The sequence below is a fragment of the Gorilla gorilla genome, chromosome 3 (assembly GCF_029281585.2).
Source record: "Gorilla gorilla gorilla isolate KB3781 chromosome 3, NHGRI_mGorGor1-v2.1_pri, whole genome shotgun sequence".
In the NCBI taxonomy this organism is placed as follows: domain Eukaryota; kingdom Metazoa; phylum Chordata; class Mammalia; order Primates; family Hominidae; genus Gorilla; species Gorilla gorilla.
This window is the reverse complement of record NC_073227.2, coordinates 142,045,920-142,071,734: the sequence shown is the minus strand read 5'-3', so window position 1 is coordinate 142,071,734 and position 25,815 is coordinate 142,045,920. Positions and strand designations below refer to the sequence as shown.

Sequence of the window (25,815 nt, the reverse complement as noted above, 5' to 3'; positions counted from 1 at the left end):
TCCTCCCAAAAGAATGACTGGTCTTGAATTCTAAAATGCAATTTTTGTGAGTGTGTTTTAAAAAGAAGACTGCATTTCGCTGAAAAATCTTCCTTGGAAAGTATATAAATCTTATTAGATGCCTTTGAGAGTCATTGAAAGAACTGAAGCATCATGCACGTTTAAAACATTACCAGGCTGGATGGAGTACGAAGGCACTCAGGGGAAGGTACTTAAACCTCCGTAGGTTCAACCAAGTCTTACCGGGAGTAACCCAACGAACAAGTGATGCTTTTTGAAACAAATTTGGAGAGTTGGCTGCAGGAAAATTAACAAGCCAGTGGATTTCCTTTTCCCCTCCTTAGGAAACTTGTTTCTGTAGATGCAAAAAGGGCCCTAGATCCTCTGGAAGAGAAAGACAGTGGGGAGGGGAAGTTTCTCTTTCTTTACTCCCCACCTGCGGTCTGTCTGATTTCCTCTCCAGCTCTGTCTGATAAGGAATTGATTCTCCCCCTCCTCTTCCCCCTCCCGCCCTCCCTCTCCTTCTCCCTGAGTAACGATGCTGTCCTAGCAAGTGATGCTGTCGGAGACAGGAGACGGGCGCCGAGGAGGCATCGCCGCCGCCGCGGGGCTGGAGAGCCTCTCCGGGCACCAGCGCCCCGCTCGGCCCCGGGCTTCCTCGTCGCAGCCACGGCCGCGGCAGCTGCTCCCACGGTTTGATGGTGGGCGGCGGCAGCTCGGCTTCGGCGCTAGCCTCTAACTGCTGGATCGCGGGCCGCGACGCTCTCCGCTCCCGCCTTCCCGCCCTGGGCCGCCCGGGGCCCCGGAAGCCGCGGGAGGTGGTGAAGGGGCGCCGCGGGAAGACTGCACTGCCGCGAAGGCGGAGGAGGCCGGCAGCCGGCACCCCCACACTCGGACCGCAGCCGGCGCGATGTCCACCAAGGTCAGGAAGTGCAAGGAACAAGCAAGGGTGACCTTCCCCGCGCCGGAGGAGGAGGAAGAGGAGGGCGAGGACGAGGGCGCGGAGCCGCAGCGCCGCCGCCGGGGCTGGAGGGGCGTCAACGGGGGACTGGAGCCGCGCTCGGCGCCCTCGCAGCGGGAGCCGCACGGGTACTGCCCGCCGCCCTTCTCCCACGGGCCGGACCTGTGAGTACCGGGCCCGGCCGCGGCCCGCGCCTCGGAGGGCGGTGCCGGGCGGGGGGCGGGAAGGCGTGCGCCGGGCGGCTCCACGTCGAGCCCGGGACCTCCGAGACCCACATGGTACGGCCGGGCAGTTCGATTTGGAGTGATTTGGAGGGGACAGACCTCGGCCGGAGGCTCGCCCCCTCGGTCCCGCGCAGTGGAGGGACACAGGGGCTGCCGAGTGCGTGGCAGGGGCTCTGTCCCGGCTCAAGCACACGGAACAGCCCGCAGGCGGCCACACTGACTTCAGACAAGCATCCTGGCGAGCAGCCACTCCCTGTATTAGAGCCGAAGAGCTCGCACGACTGTTGCCAGGGCTGGGCACCCCTTGGAAGACGGACCCCGGGGTCCCGAGCTTACCCAGGGAGGCCGAGGAAGGGGAAGATGTGCACAGACCCAGGCGCGCACTTGAACCCTGAACTCCTCCCGGGCGTCCCAGCGTGGACTTGGGTCCCCTCCGACGCTCTGGGACGTCGGGGGCGGGGGCAGAGAAGTGGGGAGTAGGGAGGGGACAGTGCGATACAGGGTGTGGGTTGAAGGTTTGCCCAGGCGCCTCGTCTCTCTGTGGTTCAGTCACATTGGGGGTAAAACTGGAACCGAAGCCTTATAGGGTCCCCTGAGGGAGAGAGTGGGCATCGGGCAGCCGGGGAACCGCTTTAGTGATAACTTTGACTGCGGTTCCCAGGCGGTGCAGGGTCAGCGGCTCGCGCCCCGGCGCGCGGGCTCTCTTTTTCTCTTTCTTTCTCTCCCTCTCTCTCTTCCTAAACGAAGGAGCGGTCGGCGCGCTAATGCATGAGAAAGAGCAACTTTCCTTAATTTCCAATCTTGGAGACAGCTTTTAATCAGTGCGAGACGCAGAGAAGATAAAAAAAGGGTGATCGGTTTCACAGGGTGAGATGCTCTGTATTTTTTCTGTCACGTAACACTGGGAGTGCCGCAGGGCTTACTGTCTTTTTTAGGAAGAACGCTCAGAACTAGGTAGAGAACTTGGGGTCGGATGGTGGCGGGCGGCGCAGACCGGCTGAGCCGGGGAGGTGGTTCTCCAGGATGGGGACCGAGGTTCTGCAGCGCCCCCTGCTGCCGGCGAGAGGCCCACCGCCCAAGGCCGAGACCTCCGGGGTGACCCCTGTATCCCCAGGATCGCGCGCTGCTCCGCGCGCGCAGAGTCTGCGCCTGGTCAGGCTGGACCTGCCGGTAGAACACAGGAACACAATCAGTGGCTGGGAGTAAGATCCCATAGGGAAGAGTTCTGATTTTAAATGAGCGACGCATCCCGATGTGGTTCAGTTATTGCTGAAGATAAGCGTGGAATGGAAACGGCCCAGGAAATGGAGGGAAGGTATATCCTTTGGGATTAAAGCGCCACCAGCTCACTTCCCCGTCTCCCTAGGTTTTAAAACATTGTCCATTTTTCCTTTTGCCAAATTGGTTTTTATAACCTAGCTTTTTTTTATTCCTTTTAAAATTCTTCTTTTTTAAAAACCTTAAATCCTGACTACATGAAACACCGGAACTCTTACCTGAGAAAGTAGGGCGGAGCAGAGATTATTCACTTTGCCTTCTGAAATTTGAGGTCAATTACACAAAACCCTGGGGCAAATTCTATTGTAGGCTTGCTGTCTCACTGCTAATAGAACATCTTTTGTATATGTTTGCTAACTTTACGTAATTCAACAAGTAAATGTTGTGGTATACTTATTTTGTAGAGGTCGAGAAGTAGACCCAGTCATTTTTAAGGAGATATACATTAAAAACGTTTCTTCTAGAGGCAGGGCAGCAAGCTCTTCATGTTTATTTCAGGCCTGTCACTTGGTAACATCAGAGACTAGCTTGATCTCTGTAACAGAGATTAGCTGTTTATTCCACCTTTGAGGAGAATCCGGCCACTGTTTAATAAACAGTGTTTATTTATTGTTGTTTAAAAGTGAACACGACAGCCCTAGGATGGACTCCGAGAAGGATACCCAGGGTCATTTCAGGAGACGGAACAGCATAGCTGAATTTAAAATTCAGCAGGATGCTGAGGATACAATCCCACCTTTACCAGGATAATTCCTCGGGGTACTTCTGTTGCTGGTTTCACTGCTCCATGCTGCCCTATTCCATGTGGAAATTTTAAATAGACTGACTTGGGAGGAAAAGTGTCACCTGCTGTATCACTAACAAGATTATTTTTACCTGTTGATAGAACTCTTGATTGAACCACTGATTCAAACCAAGACTTCCTTCATCCCAATTGGTTGCAAACCTAGGACCAAGTAATATGTCATTGTAGTGATGGCCTCATTTTTTAAAAATGTTTCAGTTATTCAGTATATGTGATGAATTCCAAAAAAGATATTGGAAGGCAGTTTTCATGATTCTCAATTCAAGCGTTTCTCAAGCGTGCATATTTGCAAAGTGTAGGCTAGGTACAGCAAGCCACAAAGATAAGCATGACAACTTTCCTGTACTCAAGAAGTTTACAATCTCATGAGGGAGAGGTGGGAATGAGACTGGGCATGAGCAGTTATGCTGTAAATTAGAGTAAAATCAGTTCCGTTTAAAAAACAACAACAACAGCAGCAACAACAACAAAAAACCGCAAAGAGTTTTTATAAAGGGTCAAGTGGGAAGAAGAGAAGGACAACATTAAGTTGTGGGGAAATCAAGGAAACCTTTATGGGCCTTGAAGGATAGATAGGACAAGAAGCAGAGACAAGGTAAATACATAATTCAAGCCCTCTCTTTCCCCAAAATGCCAGGCATGTTTAAGGAATATTAGTTGAGTTTGGTTGGAACATAGATATGTATAGGGGAGCAGTGAGATTTAGCTGGACATGTTGGTTTGAGGATCCTATATGCCAGGATGAGGCACTAGGGAGCCACTGATTATTTTAAAGTAGCAGTAATTTGAGCAAACCCACTCTGGATTGAAGTGGCAATTAATAGAAAGTGAAGAGACAAATTAGGAGATGACTGTAACTGTCCAGGCTGAGATTAGACTCTGTAATAGTGTAGTGTTGGTGGAATGGAAAGGGGAGAAATTGAGGGGAAAAAAAAAAACCAGCTAGAATCTATGGAATTTTGCAACTCACTATCCATGATGGCTTTAAAGAGAAAGCAGGATCAGAGACAATTTAGTGATTTTTGACCCAGATAACCAACATGGTTGATGCCATTGTTGACAAGAAAAAAGCAAAGGTGAGGATCTGATTTTTCAGATAGTTCTCTTTTTGTTGTTGTTTTTTTCTTTTTAAAGGAATAGTGAATGATCAAATATTTCTGATAGAGATGTTAAGCAGGGAAAAGGAAATACAAGTTTAAAGCTCTCTGATGGGAATTGTTACACAGTTGTGTGACTGCATGAGATTACTCAAAGGAGTGTGAAGAGAGAAACAAAGGGAGTCCAAGCTAGATTTTGAGGGAAAAAGCTTTTGTTTAGAGGGCAGGGAGAAAAAGCAGCAAGAAATAACATCGATGCACACTCTTCAAAAACTGAAACATCAAGAGAAAAACTTATGACTCTACTGTTAGAAGAATCAGTCCTTGCACGTATTAGCATACATGCACAAAATCATTAGATTTTTCAGCAATGTTATCTTTAACAGAGAAAGATTTCTAGAAAAAAATCCCGTTTAGTTTTTCTTTAGAGGAAGTGCTGCCAAAAAATTGTCATAATAAAAGTAGTTAATTTGTGTTTATATACTACTTCATGCTGTCGTTTATACTCATTCACTTAAATCGCTCCTCTTTAAAGCAGTTTTTTAAATCATTGTCATCACTTACCAAATGAGGAAATTAGTACACAGAGACGTAAAGTAATGTTCTAATGCTTCCCTGGCAAATCAATAATAGATCTTCTGATACTCACCTTTATATGATCAAGGAACCAAAAATGAGTCCACAATGTCTTGTAACTCAGATTACCTAAAACACTTTGTATGTTAGTTTCTGTGGCACTGGTCTTGTATAAATGTTCCAGTCTTGGCTTAGTGTGTGTGTTGGATCAGGCATTAGACTGGAAGCAGGACTTCCCTCCCTCCCAACCCTGGAGGGAATCAGATTCTCCAAGTGATTGTTGAATCTTAGGGACATGAGTCTGGACTTTGAGTCCAGACTGACTAGTGTTATTAAGAAAGAGGCAGCTTTCTTTACAGTTACAGTTTAATTTTTAAGAACAGCACAGCATGGCATTAGACTTAAGGACTTTATTTTTTTAATTCTTTTTTTTTTTTTTTTTGAGACAGAGTCTCACTCTATCACCTAGGCTGGAGTGCAGTTGGTGCAATCATAGCTCATTGCAGACTCAAACTCCTAGGCTCAAGTGATCCTCAAATCTTAGCCTCCCAAGTAACTGGGACTACAGGCACACACTACCATAACCGGCTACTTGTAAAATTTTTCGTATCGACGAGGTCTCACTATGTTGCCCAGGCTGGTCTCTAACTCCTGAGCTCAAGCAATCCTCCTACCTCTACCTCCCAAGTTGCTGTGATTATAGGCATGAACCACCGCACCACCCAGCCTTGAGGCCTTTAATACTCTGAAACTTTTCTTTATATTATCAGTTGTATATAGCAATTTCACTGTGTACAATGAGTCATCATTTTTGTTGGTTTAAGTTATTTTTATGTAATATCAAATAGTTTTAAAAGTTAGATAGTGCTAAAAGATGTCTACGAACAACAGCAAGCCCCCAGCAATTCCCTGGTCCCTTCTCCTTTTCTGTCTACTCCACTTTCAACTCTTTCATATGCTGCTATCTTTTTATTCATATTTTAGATGTTATCAATAGTCTCAGGTGAGAATTTATGTTCACATGTATCTATTATTCTCCCCCTATCTTCCACAAGATGGTTTATCACAATTTCTGGTTAATATCTTATTTAAGTTCTTCATTAATATGACCATGTAATCATTGTTCACTGCTAAGTCAAGTGGTATAGTATGACTACATTTATTTTCTTTGATAATTGGTTGTTTTTCTTGGAGTAAATATTTGTCACATCGTGTCCTTGTTTCTTAGCTAAATCTTCTACGGTGTCTAACTGTGTGTGTTTTTCCTGAAGTTATCCTTTCTAGAGCCCTCTAACTTTCTTTGTATGAGGTCTTTTTTCCCCCCCACTTCAGGAAGCTCTTAGAATTGTCTGTTCATTAGCTCTCTTCTGAAGATGTGCCTTGGTATGGATGCTTTCATCATCACCTGAGCTGGACACTTGGGTAACACTTTCCATCTGGACATTATGTCCTTTAGTTCCGGGAAGTTTTCCTAACCACTATTTTTATTCTTTGCTTTTTCTGGAATTTCTATGGTCTGGATGTTGGACCTCCTGACTGATCCCCTAGTTTTTATATCTCTTCTCTTCTGTTTTCCAGTGCTTGCTTTTTGTGTTTTTTCTATTTCCTTGTCTCTATCTCCCAACTCTTTCACTGAATTTATTTCCATTTTAGTGATTATATTTTTAATTTCTAAGAGCTCTTTCTTGTCTTATGAGTATTCTTTTTTATAGCATTCTTTATTTCAGAGATCCAGGGGTTTTTTTCCTAATATTTCTCAGGGGAGAAGAGATTAGGAAATAATAAACCTGGCTGTTAGTATTGACGAACTGGGCAAGAGTCCCCCCGTTCCTAGTTCCTGCCCTCCCGTAGGCTTGGTATACCCACGTCTAGAGCATTTCTGTTTCTGTATCTCCAGAGATTCCATATCCTATCTCCCATAGGGGTGCAGGAGGGTTGTCACTTAACCATATCAATTAGCAGGTGGGGATGTAGGGGGAAGGTTTCTATGCACTTTTTATATAGCCAATTCCCTCATTTTAGGTTCCAGCCTTATCTCTACTTTCTGGAATTTTTTTTGCCTTCAATTTCTGGGCGTTCTCTGGCATTGAGCTGGGTGGATCATCTTGTTTTCTGTAACAGCCACTCTAGTTGGAACTTCCTTCTCTCCACTAAATGATTTACTATTTTAACAACTCATCTCCTTTCCACCGTTATATATTGTAGCTTGGAGTTACAAATGTCTCTTGGTTTCATGGAAGATGAAATTTGTGTTGCAATTCCTTGTTCTCCTTGTTTAGGGAGGTAATTTTGAAAAGGAGAAGGGATGAGAAAGGCCTTTATTCCACCATCTTGAGACTGAACATCCCTATGATACATTCCTATGATTGTGTGTTGTGTTTATTTAAGCCCTAACATTGGCAATATTATTTAACGTAACCAAGAATGGCAGAAGGAAGAACACTCTTACTCGTAACTGATCTTATTAGGCACATGGAGTAGATAGTAACTTACACTGTGATTGATAAGAAGGTCATCTGAATTCCCCACCTAAAATCATCTTAGTACCACACTTCTGAAATTTAACAATGTAGAATATTTTGAAGAATAATAGAATGTTTGAATTTGAAAGGATTTCATCTAGTCCAGTCTCTTATTTTACAAATTGAGAAACTGAAGCTGCAGGTTGACATCTAATTCACAGCAGCCCCAGGCCATCTGAAATCCCCAGCTTTCTGGGACTGTGCTGTTCGCACTGTGGCCTCCTGTGGTTAAGCATTTCTCTCTTCCTCAAAGAAATTTTAAAATGCATTTACTCTTGGGAGGAGCAATACAGGAAACTATTAATTAGTATTAATTTATTTATGAAATCCAATTAATTCATTTAAATTTGGCTGCTGATGGCAGATCAACTTGAGAAAGTTGGTAAGCTACATAGGAGGTCTAAGAGTAAGGGGAAAGAGGAAAAAAGGTTATCGCAAAGCACAGTTGACCCCCTGCCAAATATTATTTATGATTATCCCTTTTATTAATATTAAAGAGGTGAGAGGATCCCAGTCCAGCACTAGACCATCTTCTGAGGACTGAGTTAGAATTTTAAGGATTTTTCATTATTGTGCTGGGATAGAAAATGTGTCTGTGCTTCTGTCCCTCTCTCTTTCTCTTAAAGTTGTTATTAAACATTGAGCTTTTCCTCTGCCTACGATATCCCATAAACCTTTACTCCCCCACCCTCCCCACACCCCCCAGTTTATAATAGGCAGTCAAACACCATGGGAAATGTAATGGGAGGAAGAAAACTTTACGGAGTTGCTATGCCCTTGGTAGGAAGGAATCCTTTAAATTTCCTAGCTCAAGATTGAGATTTCCTGTTTCAGGGAGGATGCTAAGGAATGATGAATGGCTGCTGGGCATTCTTCTAAGGAGGGGAGGCTCTTTGCTTGTCCAGAAGTCTTGCTTCTCAACCCTCTCCCCTCTACTGCCCTCAATGTTGCATAACATCCGTCCAGAAGGGGCGCTGTGTTAGTGGGCTGTGCTGGGTGAACACATAGGAGTCTGGCCCCATACAGAGGGTCTGCAGATGTAGACTGTGGGATGGCTGACTTCACGCTTATGCACGAGGGGCTCAGCAGTGACTTTATGAGAATAATTAGGATTGTTAATAGCATTTTGTGTTTAATTTAGCATTTAGGTCAGGTATATTTGTCTTCAATTATCTAGTTAAAAAAAAACCTATTAAAAATACTATTTTCTTTGCACTGTTCAAATAATAGGTGATAATGTGGATTTGGTCCTAGGTCTTTTTAAAAAATGAGACTTAAATGTCCACAAATGCGTGACTTGTTAAGGAAAATGCGTGACTTGTTTTGACTTTAGATATGGATGATAATGATAGAAAACCAGATTCCTTTATTCTAATAACTATATATATATAATTGATAGTTACTAATGTATTTAAATATGAACTTCTCTTGGGTCAGTAGAAGTTCCCTAATTTTATTATCTATGGTCATTTTGTCTGAATTCTTGTTCAAGTATAGACTGAATTTATGTAACTTTTAATTTCATTGTCACTAGTCTTCCTGAAATAATAAAAATTAGTTTTAAAAAGCATTGTGAAGATGAGTTTGGGATTTGTTTAATTACTAATTAATTATTAAAGGTTATTAATTTTAAGATTTATCTCCTGTTTGCCTCTAGATTATCCTGATAAAATATAACTATGTAAAATCAAAATCAAGAGATAGAGAATGCACCAAATACTTTTGTGGTGTAACTAAGAATTAAATGTTATTAAGCAGAAATTTGCTTTGAAAGAATGATTGTTGACATTACTTTTATTTCTTATTATTAATTTATATTATATGTGACATTCTTTTTTATAGACGAATCACTTCAATTCCCCTCCACCACTGCTTCTTCCACACATAACCATATGTGACCAGGGGTATTCTGTAATCTAGGGGGGGAAAATTATCTGTTCCTTAGGTCTTCAGTGATGTGGTTTAACTATGCGTGCATCTGGGCACCCATCCCTCCAATAGATATTCATCACCATATACTAAAAGCCAAGCATATGGAGATGAAAAGAGGCAGCCTTTGCCTTTAAGGACATTTTAATATCATTGGGGAGATAGGCATGAAGACAGACAATTGCAAAGCAATACAGTAGTTGGTTTAATGGAGTTATACACAGAACACAGATCCTAGAAGCATAAACATCTAAGTTCTAGAAGGCATTTGCTTGAATACTTTCTTGGGCACATACGTTTAAGAAGTATTACCAAGAAGTCGTGCAGGCAATGGCTAAGGGTCCTCACTTCTGCTCCAGTGTACTTTTAGAGGGAACAATGCACTGTTAGGTAGCTGTTTGCTTTTCTGGTTTTAGCTGCTGAGGAATCTGGCAAAGAGCTACTCATGCTTTCATGAAAAGAATGAGAGATAAAGCAGTGGAGATAGACCAGGGTTCCTCTCCTTAAATACACAATAGCTTCTTGCTTCTGACAGTCATTAGGGCAAATGCCAAAATTAGCATATATCTAATAGATTGTTTTTAAGTTTTTTGTTTGTTTGTTTGTTTTTTGAGACAGGGTCTTGTTCTGTCACCCAGGCTGGAGTGCAGCAGCGCAATCTTGGCTCACTGCAACTTCCAACTCCCAGATTCAAGCCATTCTTGATTCTTGTGCCTCAGCCTCCCGAGTAGCTGGGATTATAGGCATGCACCACCATGCCCAGCTAATTTTTGTATTTTTAGTAGAGATGGGGTTTCACTTTGTTGCCCCAGTTGGTCTAGAACTTCTGGCTTCAAGTGAGTCATCTGCCTCTGCTTCCCAAAGTATTGGGATTATAGGCATGAGCCACCATGCCTGGCCAAGCTTTATTAAAATTATGCATGAAGAATTCTGAATATAATGCAGACCAACAGAAACTATCAGGGAATTCATTACTGTGGAGACCTAAATATCTCTCTGAGCTTATAAGTGCTGGAATGTTTATATTTTAAATTTTTATGTGTGTGTGTCAGGGCGGCGGTGGGAATGATGAGAATCTTTAGAAATGAAATCTGCGCTTTCCTTTTTCTTCAGTGAAGCACCTTATCTTGCTGGTTTGGTTGTTACTGTGACAGTGTATTATTGAGCTCTATGATGTGTAGGTAGATGCAGGCTGAGAAGTAGGTATGAGATACTTGTGGACTACCTGTGGCCATGTACCCTCTAACTAGACAGTTGAACTGATGGGCTAGCTTTCTCTAGCCTTGCATGCTGGTGTACTTAATGGCTACTGGGATTCAGAGTGTCCCCACTCCACTTCTTCCCCTCCAAAAAATATATATTAAGAGATGTTCAAAATGCGTGTTTTTGATGATATTATTAAGACTGTTTGTCAGATTCTGTCTCCTCCTTCCAACCACATACACATAAGCCTATTGTGTAAATGTCAGATGTCTCCAGAGGTAGCCACATTGACTGACAGGTGCCTGCTTGCCAGGGAGATTATGGGATTTTTCTATTTTTTGACTTTTCTTCTCTGACTTTCTTGTCTTTTGTCAGGACCTGCTGCTTCCCACCCTCATTACCATTTCCAATTATCACCATCTCCATAGTGTAACTAACATGGTGGCTGCTGTCTAACACTTTCCCCCACCTCTGTGCTTTTCTCACTACTTATCTTCTGTGGCTCCGTCTGCCCTTCTTGCCCTTCACAAACTGACGCACAGGATCCTGGCTGGTTAGCACAGTCACTTTCTTCAGTGTGGTGAACTGCTCCATCCAAACATTTTGGATGTCATTCTCATTAACTCAACTCACATTGATGGTGTTCTTACTTTGCTTGCTTGCTACATGGCTTGAATAGTTGGTTAATCTTTACCTCATTCAATAAAGGATTTGAGGTGACTTCCATAATAATGCTCATGTATTGCAGCATGCTAAGGAGCTTGTGATTCAACCCAAACAGCCATGTTAGAAGCTGTTCTTTGTAGAACCAAAATGTTCCGACACATAAGCTCAGCATGCATTTTAATAGTGATACTTGGATTTATAACCCATTGTTCATTTTCTTATTCCCTAGCAGCATCATGATAAAGTAGCCAGGAAGAAGACCTCTGAGCTCTAATCTTCTAGTTCTGTACTCTTCAGTGACCTTAAGGGAGGTAGCATTCTGATGAAGTCTTTAAATCTGCAGAATTAGTATCAATTGCCAAGTATTTCTGAACATATACTACATTGTATTAGGTACAGTAGAGATAATATGTCAAGAATAAAACATAAGATAAGACACACAAAACATTTATCCTCAATTGAACTGAGGACATGATTGTCACAGGAGACAATAATCAAGGAGACAAAAATCAAGGAGATGAGGTAAAATTAAGTGTCTATATTTATGAGTAGACTACCTATATTACAAAAGCTCGGGCTGAAGTGGTCAGGAATGGCTTCAGAAAGGATCAAAAGACCCAACATTTCATACTGAACAGAATCTTGTGGGTCATATCGGCATTGCCCTGTGAAACGTGACCCTCTGTATACAGAAGTGTAATGTAAACTGGACCACTGATGGTAAGAAGGATTTGAATTGGCAAAGAGCAGAAATAACAGTATGTTCAGAGAGGGAAACATAAGAGGAACATCCTGGAGGTAGGTGTAAAAGGGTCAAGAAATCATTCACAACTTGGATGGGCAGCAACGTGTAGCTCCTGTAATCTGCCTGTAACAAAAGTCTGTCTCCTGAGCCTCCCACTTACTGAGTAGGAGAGAAAACATTAAATGCCCAATCTGTGGTTCACATTAGTGTTTTAAATTTTGTTTTGTTTTTGCTTACTACACAGACACTCAACAAGTGAATAGTGCAATCAATAAATTAAGCAATTAAGTCAATTAAGCAATTAAGCAGTTACGTGAATTGACAAGGAGGGAAGGCTTGCTCTATATTTGGCAGGGATTTGGTCAGTTAGGACAGTGTCTCCCCACGTCTTGAGCCGGTGTGGAAGGGGCTTTTGCTTTGTGATTCTTGTCCCCCAATCTTCTAAAGGGCTCAGAGTCTCAGTGGCCTGTCTGTCTACCAGCATTCAGCACACTGCAGAAAGAGGCTGGGAGGCTGACCTCTTTTATCTTAGTTCGATACTATAAAGTAAATGTTTATTTGGATAAACTTGCTCAGGCTCTCGGGAACTACCCTTTCCCCTGTTCTTCTCTGTCACATCTGGCCCTTGGGGGAGGGGAGCTTATGTGTCCCTGGAGTGGGAAAGAGTTAGTGTCCTCTAACTCTTCTGGTCTCTGGGCACTGTTCTGTGTCTACTTGAGTGCTGCTTGTCAGCAGAAGTAACTGGATCTTGGCTGACTTTCTTTTGTTAGAAACCCAGATATGCTCCCTCAAGTACTTGGTTTCAGCTCAGCTCCCACTGCTACAAATCCCAGCACCTGCAACATCTTCCATCCAGCTTACAGCACCAGCAATCTGTCCCAAGCCTTAGTGCAGGCTACCTGGCTCTCATAGCAGGGTCCACACCACAGAGGAGCTGAGGGTGGCTTGAGAAAGCTCTTTGCTTTTCCCATATCATTCCATTACTTAACCAGTACTTAAGGTACTTCCTCACCTTATTGAATCCACATCTTACTTCCCTTCTGTTATTTATTTGTCCTCCCAGAATAGTAAGCATCACGGCTTTGCTGTCAGAAGTGGGAGAGCTATCTTGTCTGCATAATGAGAGCACTTTATGATCAGGGTCCTTCAGGATGAATTAGAGGAATAAAGGAATTGAGAAAATCTTTTCATTAGACAGCTTCCCTTTTCTCAAATTCTGCTTGCAAAATCCTCAAAATCATTCAGTAAAAATACAAAAATCCCATAATTTTTTGCTTGTAAGAATCTGAACTTCTCCCTGATCCTTTTCTTTTCACCCCTGTAAAATGTATCTTCTCGAACTCCCCTTGAACACACCCACCCAACTCTATACTGCACCACCCACCCTCCAGGCAGAGATGTCCTGAGTCAACCAGGGCAAAGATCCTGTATTTGAAAAGGCAAAAAAGAAGAGCACCTTAATATATTTTCAACAAATGTCCTTAATAGTACGGGAGTACCCCTTGACAGTACAGAAATGGCAGAATAATATGTTTACAGGATAGTGAAGAATGGATCTGGGGAACAAGGGAAGGAAGGTTGGCTAGGCAGGGTGGGGTGGGCTGTCACCATCCCTGAAAGTCATACAGACGAGTCTCGACTGATGAAAAGAGCAGTAGGGGTGTTACTGATGGTTTCCTGTTTCTTTTTTTTTTTTTTTAAAGAGAAGTGTGATATGGTGAAAACAGAGTTTATGAACAGCAAGATGCTGGGCATAGTTGTCATGTGTAAAGAGGAGAATCAGGTACAGCCGGAGGCAACGGAAAATAAGAGTCAGACAGATTCCAGGTTGAATCCCAGTTCTTCGTTATTTTACCATTTGTGTTATCTTTGGCAATTTCATTTGAGCTCAGTTTTGTTATCTATGAAACAGAGAAAATTATACCTGCTTCGTGGTATTGTTATGAGAGTTAAATGTGATAGTGCATTGAAAACATTACATAGATATGAGGTGCTCAGAAAAGTTTAGTTGCCTTCCTTCGTGCCATCTCTGCTGGGAAGCTGTTACAACAACCGAGCTATGACTTGATAAAGATCTGGAGGCTGGTGCTGGCAATGAGAATTGGAAGGAAGCATTCAGTACAAGAAACATTCCAAAGCAGAAGCTTTAGAACTTTGTGACTGACATGATCAAAACAGTGAGTCATAGATGACCTTGAAATTTCTAAACCTGAATAATCAGCCTGAGATACAAATGTTAGGAGTGGGAGCTGTTTTAAGGAAGAAGGTGAGTTGGGGCATTTTAAAGTAACCAGGTGACAGACCACAGTACATGTGGGACCTGAGGTCAGGTGAGAGGATGGGATCTAGGAAGAGATTTGGAAACTCAACTAAACAGATATTTATTGATATTTATTTTCTATGGGGCACTGGGTAGAACTCTGTGGATAATGATAAATAAAACATGACTGTACTATCTATGAACGTGTACAGTAGAGGCATATATGAGAGGGTATTTATTAATACTCTGGGTTGTTTTTTTTTTTTTAAATAAATTCAGACACTTGAGCCCGGGAGGCAGAAGTTGCAGCGAGCCGAGATCCTCCCACTACACTCCAGCCTGGGTGACAGAGTAAGACTCTGTCTCAAATAACTTAAAACAGGTTTAAAACACATGGAATATAGGATATTTGGTTTTAAATCTGTGTGAGAAATAATTTAAAAAAGGAGAAAGACTGTGCCAGAAATGTGAAATAAGATAGTAATAACAATTGAGCAGTCCCCCTAAGAGAGGGGCAGAGGAGTGAGGGTTATACAGTTTTTATTATTAGATTAAAGGACAAAAACTTATCTGAAGAGAGAGGCTTCTTGATTTGCAATTCTAGGTTGACTTTGGCACTTTAATCCTCATAAAAGGTACAAAGAATACTATGGTGAACAATCTCTTTAACTCTTTAATTGTTTTTGAAAAGATACAATAACCTTTTAAAAATATCACTCCTTCATAAAAGCAAGGTCTTGACATTAAACAGTCACTGCTGAAGGCATTTCTGTAGGCTGCCTACTTGCTGTGCTGTGGTTTAGGTAAATAGCTTCCTGGAGACCACATTTTAAATAGTTAATAAAGTTTAGAGAAACTAAATGAATGTGAGGCTACTTGTCCCTTAGCCTGTGCTGCTCAAACATATTATTTCAACTTCATTTTTGGCAGGACCAGAGTGACAACTGCTCGAAGGCCTCATAGTCGGGGGTCCTTGATCCAGGATGCTCCATTATTTTTATATTGGAGGTTCCCAGTAATTGTAAAGAACTTTGATTTAAAGGGCGTATTTCAGGGTCCAACTGTGAGAGATTCTGATTTAGTTCATCTGAATGGGGCCCAGAAATCTGATTTCAACAAGCAGTCCAAGTGACCTTGAGGCAGGTGGTACTCAGGTCACACTTAGAGAAACCCTGTTGGAGGTCAGATGAGTTGATAGCAAAGTTAGGAAAAGTGAGGAGTGTTACTTGTATTTTACCTTCTGAATAGAGCAGAGCAGAGGGTTCCCTATGGCTCCACCACAATATTTCTCAGAAGAGCCTTTCATCTGCTTAAGTGTTTGGACAAATTCTAGGATCCCAAAAAGCATGAAAAAAAATGTTTTGCCTTAAAATGTGTTGTCAGCATCTTCATTCAGGCTGCCATGACAAAATATCATAGAATGGGTGGCTTAAAAAAAAGAAACACACAGAAATTTATTTTCTTCCAGTTCTGGAGACTGGAAGTCTGAAATCGGTGCCAGCATGTTCGGTTTCTGGAGAGGTACCTTGTAGGTGGCCACCTTCTCAATGTTTCCTTACATAGGAGGTAGCAGGGTGAGGGGAGCAAGCCCTCTTGTCCTATAAAGGCACTAATCCCATCATCAGAGCCCCATCTTTATGATCCTATGATTTCAAAATAATCTCCCAAAGGCTCTGTCTCCAAATACTATCACATTAAGGGTTAGGGCTTCAACATATGAATTTTGTGGGGACACAATTTGGTCCATAGCAGTTGGATATTACTAGCTATCTGTATTAGTCACGAGGAGCTTAAACATGGCCCTCATAGATCTGGGGGTCAGTGGTACTCCAATGCTTTTACCAGAAAGAAGTCCCTGCAGAATGCACTCTCGCAGTGTTGAATGACCCCATTGGATGAAGATCTGAGGGTAGGAAATTCCTGGCAAAATAATTTTAGTGTTAACATTACTAGAGCTAAACATTCTCTCCCATTCACCCACATTCCTTCCTTATTTTTCATGCTAGAAGAGATACATTGTCAGGGCCAGCTGAGATTATGTTTATGCATTGTGGATGATGTGAATATTGACTCGTTCCATCAGTTCAGATTAATGAAATTTATCTTAGTACTATAAGGAAAGTTAACAAAAAGACACTTCCATTTGTGAATTTATCATAAGATGAGTGATATTAAGTCAGCTCTTTTATTTTGAAACAACAGTATAATTTGTTCTAATTGAGATATCTCACTTCTCAGTGTCAGAAGTTTTTAAAGACAAAATAAAAATGACATATGACTTGTTCTAAAATCAGACATTTCAATTCAAATATATAGTATGGAGGTATAGCTTTTGAAGGAATAAGAAGTATTAAGAAAAGACTTAAAATACTAAGAAATACAAAGGAAATATTGATGAAAGAATGATGTCCTAATATTCTCAACCTGGTGTCTTTTGGGAGAAATAGTAGGATTTTTATAAGTGATTTTTCCCTGTAGATAGCAATCATTAAATTAAAAGCCTTTCCACCAAGATGTGACACTTTAATAAGAGTTTATTTTCCCAAAGGTAACCCCTCTGAGTATTGAAATTCTGACATATATACTCCACATATATTTCCTCTCATCAATATATAATATTTTATACAACATGGAATTTCTAGCCATTTGAAGAATATCAGTTCATAGATTAATAATAAAAATATTAACCCAATGAAGTCAGTACCACTAATAGTCATAAAACATACTTATTACTATAATATTTACAAGATTTGTTTAAAATCCTTGTCATAGAGTTTGGTCTTGAAACAAAGTTCTCTTCTATGCAGTTGTTGTCCACCTAAAAGTCATTATTATACCAACACACACACACACACACACACACACACACACACACACACACCCCACACATGTCCCCCAACTCAGACTCGCACCCTTCCCTTGTCTCCCACACATACCACACATACACTCTACTCCACACCCTCCCCTACACATCATACCCTACTCATAACAGCCAAACACAGCACATTTATTTCACTTCAGAAAGATTATAATGTAATGGTTTCTAATAAATACTTACATTTTAACATTTTGTCAACCAAGGAATTAAAAATAAAATTTTTAATAAAAATTTAAAACATTAATTTTATGCTTAATAAAGAGATTCACACTGTGGTTAAAACTATTCAAAATATGCAAAAGGGTATAAGTGAAAAGTGAAAGTCCCCCTTCCTGTATGACTTCTTAGTCCCAGTCCAGATATAACTTCAAAAGCTTCATGTGTTGATTTCTAGAAATTGCTACAAACACATATGTGTATATAAAACAAATATGTTTATTTAATTTTTAAAAGTTGATCACTTGACACTAGTTGAGCCATTAGAATTGGGTGCCAGTCACAGCACTGTGTCCTTGCATAAGTCAACAAGCCTCTCTGGGGACCCCTTTAGTTGCCATACCTCTATAGAGTCAGGCTTGCCCGGCCACATTTGCCTTAGTCCCTATCTGGGAGACCTTCTGCCAGTGGCTTCTGTGCTCCTCTCTCTGTTTGGGGCCCTCAGAGCTGAAAACAGAATGGACACTGGTAGGTGCCTCTGATTCCTCTTGCCAGGGAAGCTTCCCAATTTAGTCATCCACCCCAGGCACCCAGGGAGGCCAGTGTCCTCTCTAGTTAATTTTCAACTCCTGACTCCACGAATACCGTTTTTTCAATGGTAGGAGGTATTTCTGGAATATATATTCTAGAAATAAAGCGTTTTCTAGCCGTTCACTTTTAACTTTGACTTATTTGCTTCAAAAGTCAGTAATGTGGAAGCTTTATCTGGTACTTTTTGGTACAATTCATCCCACCAAAAATCACAGATTTTTAAAAGGAAGTTATCTTGAACGTTGGAACTGGGTAAGGTAAGATACAGATTTATACAATATTTGTGCAACATTTTAATAGCCACCAAAATATTGTACAGATTATTGAAAGATTATACATAGTCACGATGTTAAAAGTGTTTACTTAGCATTGTTTTTCAGAGACTCTGAATTTCTGAAAAAGCTTTTTATTCATGAGGAAAATCTGAGAACTTCATAAAATTCGATTTTATACCTGACGTAAGGATGCACAAGGAAATGAAATTATTTACCTAACATCACAGAAATTAAGATGTGAACTCAAATCACTGTACACATCAATTGACATAACTTTGATAATGCAGCTAAATAAATCTCAACTAATGTGGTTGTGTTAGGATTTCAGTGCGCATTGATCTGGATGTACAATTAGTGCCCAGTTGCTTTACTCACAAAGTTATTCTAGTGATTTTTAAACCATAATCAAACCTTGTCCTTTCAGTTCCAAGAGGCAAATATATAATACTAGTAATTAAATAATTCTTATTACAAAGGCACAGTTGTTTTCAATAAAATCAATCTAGGTTGATGCTCAAATTTTATAATTGCTAAATCTTGTCTGCATCTTTGAAAAGATAAATCCTATAACTTGGGGATGGGTGAATCCCCTTAAGAGAAACGCAGAAGGTGGAGGGTGTGGGGGCAAGTGGCATGTGCCTGTAGTCCTAGCTACTTGGGAGGCTGAGGTGGAGGATTGCTTGAGCCTAAGGGTTCAGGGCTGCACCTGTGATCTTGCCACTGCACTCTAGCTTGGGCCACAGAGACCCTGTCTCTAAAAAAGTATTTAAATAAACAAAAATTTTAAAGTAAAGAGAAAAAGATGAAACTAAGATCCTGCAACATGATACTTGGCCTAAATCCTGTGCTTTTGTAGGGGGCTGAGGGTCAATGATTTTATTTAGTTAAAAGGATGCAATGACTTGTCAGGAGTGTTTTGGCCTCATTCTTTAAAAAATTAACTTCTCTTAGTCTTCAAGCCTAGTACTTGAATGTCAAGTACCTGCAAGCCTCAATGTCCAAGACTTTTAAGAGCGGAAGGTACAATGAGTTCCGTCTTTACTAGGGTCACAAGGAAGGCATGGGTATATGGAAATTTTTATTATTATCCCATCTGAATATCATTTTATAGAGAATAGGAGCTTTTGTTCTGAAGGGCTACCGGCTTCCTTCTGGGATCTAGCAGCCAGGGTTAGATCACAAGTGTCACTTTCAGGCGAGTAGTTAGCAACGGTGTCGCTAGCAACTGAGCCGACCCCTGCAGCCAGAGGTTTGCAGTGGGTAGTGTGTATTCCAGAAAGGGCCCTGACATGTGAAAGGAAGGAATATGCCCTAATATTCTACAGTTGTTTTATCGTTGCTACTGATTAGGTCCATGGAGGGAAGCCCATCCCTGAGACGCATGACAGTGATGCGGGAGAAGGGCCGGCGCCAGGCTGTCAGGGGCCCGGCCTTCATGTTCAATGACCGCGGCACCAGCCTCACCGCCGAGGAGGAGCGCTTCCTCGACGCCGCCGAGTACGGCAACATCCCAGTGGTGCGCAAGATGCTGGAGGAGTCCAAGACGCTGAACGTCAACTGCGTGGACTACATGGGCCAGAATGCGCTGCAGCTGGCTGTGGGCAACGAGCACCTGGAGGTGACCGAGCTGCTGCTCAAGAAGGAGAACCTGGCGCGCATTGGCGACGCCCTGCTGCTCGCCATCAGCAAGGGCTACGTGCGCATCGTAGAGGCCATCCTCAACCACCCTGGCTTCGCGGCCAGCAAGCGCCTCACTCTGAGCCCCTGTGAGCAGGAGCTGCAGGACGACGACTTCTACGCTTACGACGAGGACGGCACGCGCTTCTCGCCGGACATCACCCCCATCATCCTGGCGGCGCACTGCCAGAAATACGAAGTGGTGCACATGCTGCTGATGAAGGGTGCCAGGATCGAGCGGCCGCACGACTATTTCTGCAAGTGCGGGGACTGCATGGAGAAGCAGAGGCACGACTCCTTCAGCCACTCACGCTCGAGGATCAATGCCTACAAGGGGCTGGCCAGCCCGGCTTACCTCTCATTGTCCAGCGAGGACCCAGTGCTTACGGCCCTAGAGCTCAGCAACGAGCTGGCCAAGCTGGCCAACATAGAGAAGGAGTTCAAGGTAAGCTTTGCGCTCTACCCCGGCTGCTCTGTGTGCTTACCCAACTTCCCCGCTGCTGCTTGGCCCGCTCTGCCACTGTTCGCTCCCCATTCGGTTTTGCCCAGTGAATGTGAAATCACGAGGGACTGAGAGCGTCATTCAGACCTCATCTAATGTTTTCTTTCTCCCTCTCAATGATGGTGCTGTGACAAATTCGCTCTGGGGATCCAGTATTCTGGATCAGAGAGCTATAATTATGGTGCCGCTCTGTGTTCTGGGTAAGCATTAAATAAAACTCAAGATTTCTCCCCTTTTTGCTAAAAGGAGGGTTTGGGTGTGACTTTTTGTCTTCCAAATCCTTCCTCCTGTTTTGTAGTTAGTCGTATGGTAGCACATAAGTAATATGTTTGCTTTATTTCCCCTGAGGGAGTGTACCGTGTCTGGAGGTCCTGCAATACTAGGTCTGTGGTGGACTGGACGGCGCAAGCTCCTATTCCATCTCCACGATAGTGTTAGTTTCGAATGCACTGTTCATTGGCCCAAGCATTTGTGTATCCCTTTAGAATCAAAAGTCAAAAGACCAATAAAAAATACTATTAAAGTCACTTCACTGATATGACAAAATGCCTCTCCCTGAATTCCACAAATGTATATTCAGAGTGGTGAGCCGTAGATGTCCGTTCAATCTAGAAATATGAGGACAGCAAAGTGATTCGCTTTAAGGGATTTTTTTAATAAGTGAACTTTTTTTTCTGGATATTATTTTCAATCAAGCAGTATTATTTATTTGTATAAAAATTATATATTAATGATAGATCATTTTATTTTTTAATCAGTTGCTACCTCCTCCTATGCGTTTTGATTGGTTCTAGCTACTAAATCTGGGTATTTCATAGTTCTGATCAATATCATTTAGACTGTTTTTGGCAGCTTCTTGTCTCCCATTTCCCATCTAAAAAGACGACTGTAGACATCAATTCCTTGAATTATTTTCTAGATGCTAAGTTAATCTTTTTAGTTTAGTGTTATGGTGTCAGATCACAGAAAAAGTGATTATTCTTTCACATCTGAATATGGTTTTTATAGTTAGTGAGATTTACACAAATGCAACTAGCAATATAATTCAGGATACAGAAAATATACTTTGCCCCGGTGTTGCAAGAAAATGGTGGGAAAGTGGTCCCATCCCTTTTCCATACACACAAAATTCCCTGGATATCCATCAATGCTCATTTTGTCCCAGTGGAGATCTGGACTTACTGTAATTTTGTTAATCCATTAAAATATTTTTCTGATGTAAAAGCTACACACATTTATTGTAAAAATTTTCCAAAAAAGGGAAAATACAAAGAAGAAAGTAAGTCTTACCTTATATCTAATCCCTTTGAAGAGATTCATTATGTGGTATTTGAAAAGATTTATTTACTTGGACCCAAAATGTTTTTTTTTTTTTTTTTTTTTTTTTTTTAGATCTCAGAGCAAGTTGAAAACTCCAAATTCCGTTTAGAGACAGTAGGAAAGCATTTAGGTAAAGCACTTGTAAATGTCACTTTGTTGTTTTGAAACAGTAATTAAAACATAATTCTAAACATATTTATTTGCCACTATTTCAAATGCCACACAAATCTTGTTTTTACACATTTTTCTTGATATATACTGAAAGTCTGCAAGAGATTCTATAAAAGGGAATATTTTCTAAGGTCGTGTTTTAATAATTTACTAAAGATGGTGATGTTTGCAGTTCCACCCAGAGTCGTCAGCTCAGTGCAACCATGGTAAGAGAATTTGTTATTCATAGTTTTACCCTGAAGCTGGCTAAGTCCATATTGGTAATGCTTAGAATCTCCCTTATTCTGACTTAAAGGGTCACCTCTGATAACCTTTTAGGGGTGGGGAAATATCACAAATAAAGAGGCAAAAAGAGAGAAAACACAGTTGAATTCTAGAGAGCATCCATAAAGCTGCCAAATATCTATAAGGATAAGCAAAAATCATCTAAATCTCCCAGTTCTTTTTTCTAGATTATATGGAAAGTGCTTGTGTAGCAAGATAGCCCTCTCTGAGCCAAAATTAGGACAGTTCTTTAGAAATTATAGTTTCTAAGGACTTCATGTCTCTCTCCCCTAACTCAATGTGCCTTTTCTTTCTCATTTTTACCTGTCCTTGTTATTCCTTTCTTATCTGCCTTTCTTTCACCTTTCTCCCCTCTTATCCCATGTTCATGTCCATCTGTCAGGGCTTTAGACAGACAGAGAAAATAGTGCTTTCATAGCACTGACCCAGAGACTCTGAGCTCTGAAAGGGCAGCAAAAGTGAAGCTCATTTCTGAGACAAGCAGGTAACCTAATTTGCCCTATTCCATGGTGTTCGCTATATTCTTCCCATGGGGACTTTAAGCTCAAAGTATTAGCCTTGAAATAAAAAAAAAAATAGTTTCCTAGTGAAAAAGAGGTGATTTTTTTCCTTTTAAGACACCTATATTTATTTTATCTTATCAATGGCCTATAATATCTAGTATCTCACCCCCGAAATTGCCATTATTTAGATGCTTCAGAGAAGATTCTCAGCCACTCTGCAGTTTTCACATTTCTTTGAGGAATACAGTAGGCATGGTGCTGAAAACATGTGAAGGTCAATACCCTAAGAGGTCAAATATTCTAGGATACAGATTTAGATAAATTAATGGAGGATAGCTCGGTGACAGGTTATTAAAGAAATATTTTGGATGTGCAAATGCTGTTTGAAGCTATTCTGAGAAACAGAATATTGGAAGGATAGACTCTTGGTCTAATCCTCCAAAATGTCAGTGGCAAGGAAGCCAGTCATTTATTAAGCTGTGAGGACGCAAATTGAAATTTTCTAGTTCTGACTGAGTCAATGACGCACCTTTTTTGTAAAAATAAAGAAGTGGGGAGAGGCGTTTGCTTCCCTGTGCCTCAGTTTTCCTCTCCTTCAAGTAAAAAAACAATTTCACCTTATATCACACTACAGCTGTAAGGAAGAAAAAAAATGAATATACTCCAAAAGCAAGGTGACATTTTATAGCAGGAAAATACTCTAGGAATCATCTTTCATTTTGTAAAAGAGGAAACAAAGGCTATAGGCAACATTTCATATGTTAAGCCTAGATTCGAGTGTCTTGAGTCCCAGTCGTAGGTATTATATCTAATAGAATGTACCTGGTAATATTGAAGCACTTCTTAGCACCTAATTTGTACCAAACACATTCTAAGCATTTAATCCTCATAGTACCAATATTGGGTAGGATTATTCATGTCAGAGAAGTAAAGTGAATTCCACAATATCACACAGCTAGTAGGTGGTAAAGCAGTATTTGAACCCAGGAAGTCTGGCTTCAGACTCTATGCTTTTAATCAGTATGATAACTTGCCTCTTTTGTTATTAGGGAAAGAACCTGACAGAACCAAGCCTGTTAAGAGTTGAATTTCAGTTTTCCTCTTCAGGATAAAAAAGGATTAGAATGGTAATTAAACATATACATTAAAAGGAGTGTGCAGAACCTGTAGATAGATTGTGATGAAGACTGAACTTCATTGTTCTTCCTCTGGCTTGAGCAGATCCTTAGGGTTTTAAGTTCTGCTCTATAAGGTGTGCAGTAGGTCCACCAGCTAACTGTGGAGGGCTGTGGTAATAGATGAGCAGTATATTAAAGACCATTATGCAAAACTAACTTAAGATAAACTTATTAGAAAATGTAGACCAGACAAATGGTCTGATCTGTGAAGTAACGTGGTGGAATTAACAGTCAATGCGGCCTCAAGGTGGAACTAACAGTCAATGTGGACTTTACATAGATGGTTGCTTTTGCAGCTGAAGAGAGGCTGTTCTTAGCTGGAGTTCTCCATCTTTCGCACGGAACTCTGCATAGGTTTAAAAAATGGTATCCAATGACTATAACAAAAGAAATCACCATTATATCCAGCTCTGATTATTTTCTGCACTCTGGCAACAGACTTCTTCAAGTGGGAAATGTTTAAATTGTTATAAAAACAAATAGTGCTGTCCTTGCAACATGTTTGATTATCAGTTTTTTTTATCTTTATTGATCTTTCAGTGGATGTGAAAAAAGCTTTCCTTAAAACTAAACAGTTTATAGACTATAATTTTATAGGTAATGAGTCATTATTTAGGTATTACTACAGATGTGGGTACTAAGTTTTCTTCAAAGCACGGAAAGTAGCCTCTTTTTATTTCTGATCAATGGAGAAATGACCACCCTATGTTGTACCAAATCTTACAGAACAGTCTGAACTGAAGAATAACATGAGGAAATTTCATCTAAAAAAATTATATTAAAAGGGAAGCTTTATATGGAAACAGGCATGGATTTAATACTTCTGGATGCTATAATAAAATGTTTCATTAGTCTTTCAGGAATGGAAAGGAGATGGATATTTAACTGACACTCTGCACAGAAACCAGAGACTGAACATTTTATTAATTTTATCAGTTGCATGGTACCAACTTGAATGGAAACGAAAGATTGAAGTTTTATTCATTTTATCTGTTCCCTTACGAAGGGAAAAGGATTAACTGTAACTGTTCTTTATCTGAATTTCTCATATCTGAAATGGAAACTATTCTAATCTGTGTAGCCTTTAAACAGTCTCTCTTCTTCATGTTTATTTTAGCTGATGATGTGGTTTTGCTCATCAAATCACATTAATTATTTAAAGGAAAAAAATTGAAATTTTTCACATCTTTTTTTTAAAGTATGATTTTTGGAAGCCCAGTAATTCTGCTGTGCCAAATATTACTTAGTAATATGGACACATACAGTGTCTCAGGACATGTTACAATGGGGAATTCTGTTTTCCTCAAGCGTTTCACATTAGATTATTATCTGGTTACCTTTCCTAATAGGCTAGAATTTTAGTGAAAGTTATAAAAGTAGAACTGGGGTCTCCAAAAATGAGATACTTTCTCAGGAGATGGTCATTGGCACCTTCATTAGAACAAATGGACTAGAAATAAAGCTCCATTCAGAAGGCAACAAGGAATGCTACCAACTGACTTCCTTATGGCAGTCCATGGCAGTGTATAAATATGCAAATGAAATTAAAGATTCACAGATTATTTTTAGCAAGGTGTTAGTTCCAGTGGCCTGGAAATTTTTCTCTCGGGTACTGAATTCTGTAACCCTTGAGAATTCAGTTACATACAGTGATATATTTCTCTTCTTCTAGTTCTGCAGGGCACAATAATATGCCCTTCAGACAAACAAACAAACAAACAAAAAACCCTCTGTATACAGATGGGTATCCATCTACCTCTCTACATTCGCTATAAACCAGTTATTCTCAAACATAACATGTATCAGAATCATCTGAAGGGTGTATGAAAACGCACAGAGATTGCTGGGCCCTTCCTCAGTTTCTAAATCAGGACATGTGGGCTGGGGTCTGAGAATTTGCATTTCTAACACATGCCCAGGTGCTGCTGATGCTGCTGGTCTGAGGACTACACTTTGAGAAGCAATGTCTCCAGTAAGGCAAGGGATAGTGAACTGGACAAGTTATTTTTCACT

General features: G+C 41.0%; 1 protein-coding gene across 7 annotated transcripts in view; it reads left to right on the top strand.

Annotated features, from left to right (window-relative positions):
- The first annotated feature begins 512 nt into the window (after window positions 1-512).
- TRPC3 (transient receptor potential cation channel subfamily C member 3) overlaps window positions 513-25,815 on the top strand; it is a 77,070-nt gene continuing 51,767 nt past the window's right edge. For 3 of the 7 annotated variants that reach the window (XR_010133486.1, XM_063705521.1, XM_055385163.2), the window contains exons 1-2: window positions 536-1,125; window positions 19,517-20,288. Coding sequence is in view for 6 of the 7 variants with exons in the window: in XM_063705521.1 (XP_063561591.1) it covers window positions 911-1,125; window positions 19,517-20,288 (987 nt within the window). In the remaining variant the exon portion in view is untranslated. The other 4 variants (XM_031009930.3, XM_004040349.5, XM_055385162.2 and 1 more) reach the window with 3 other exon arrangements.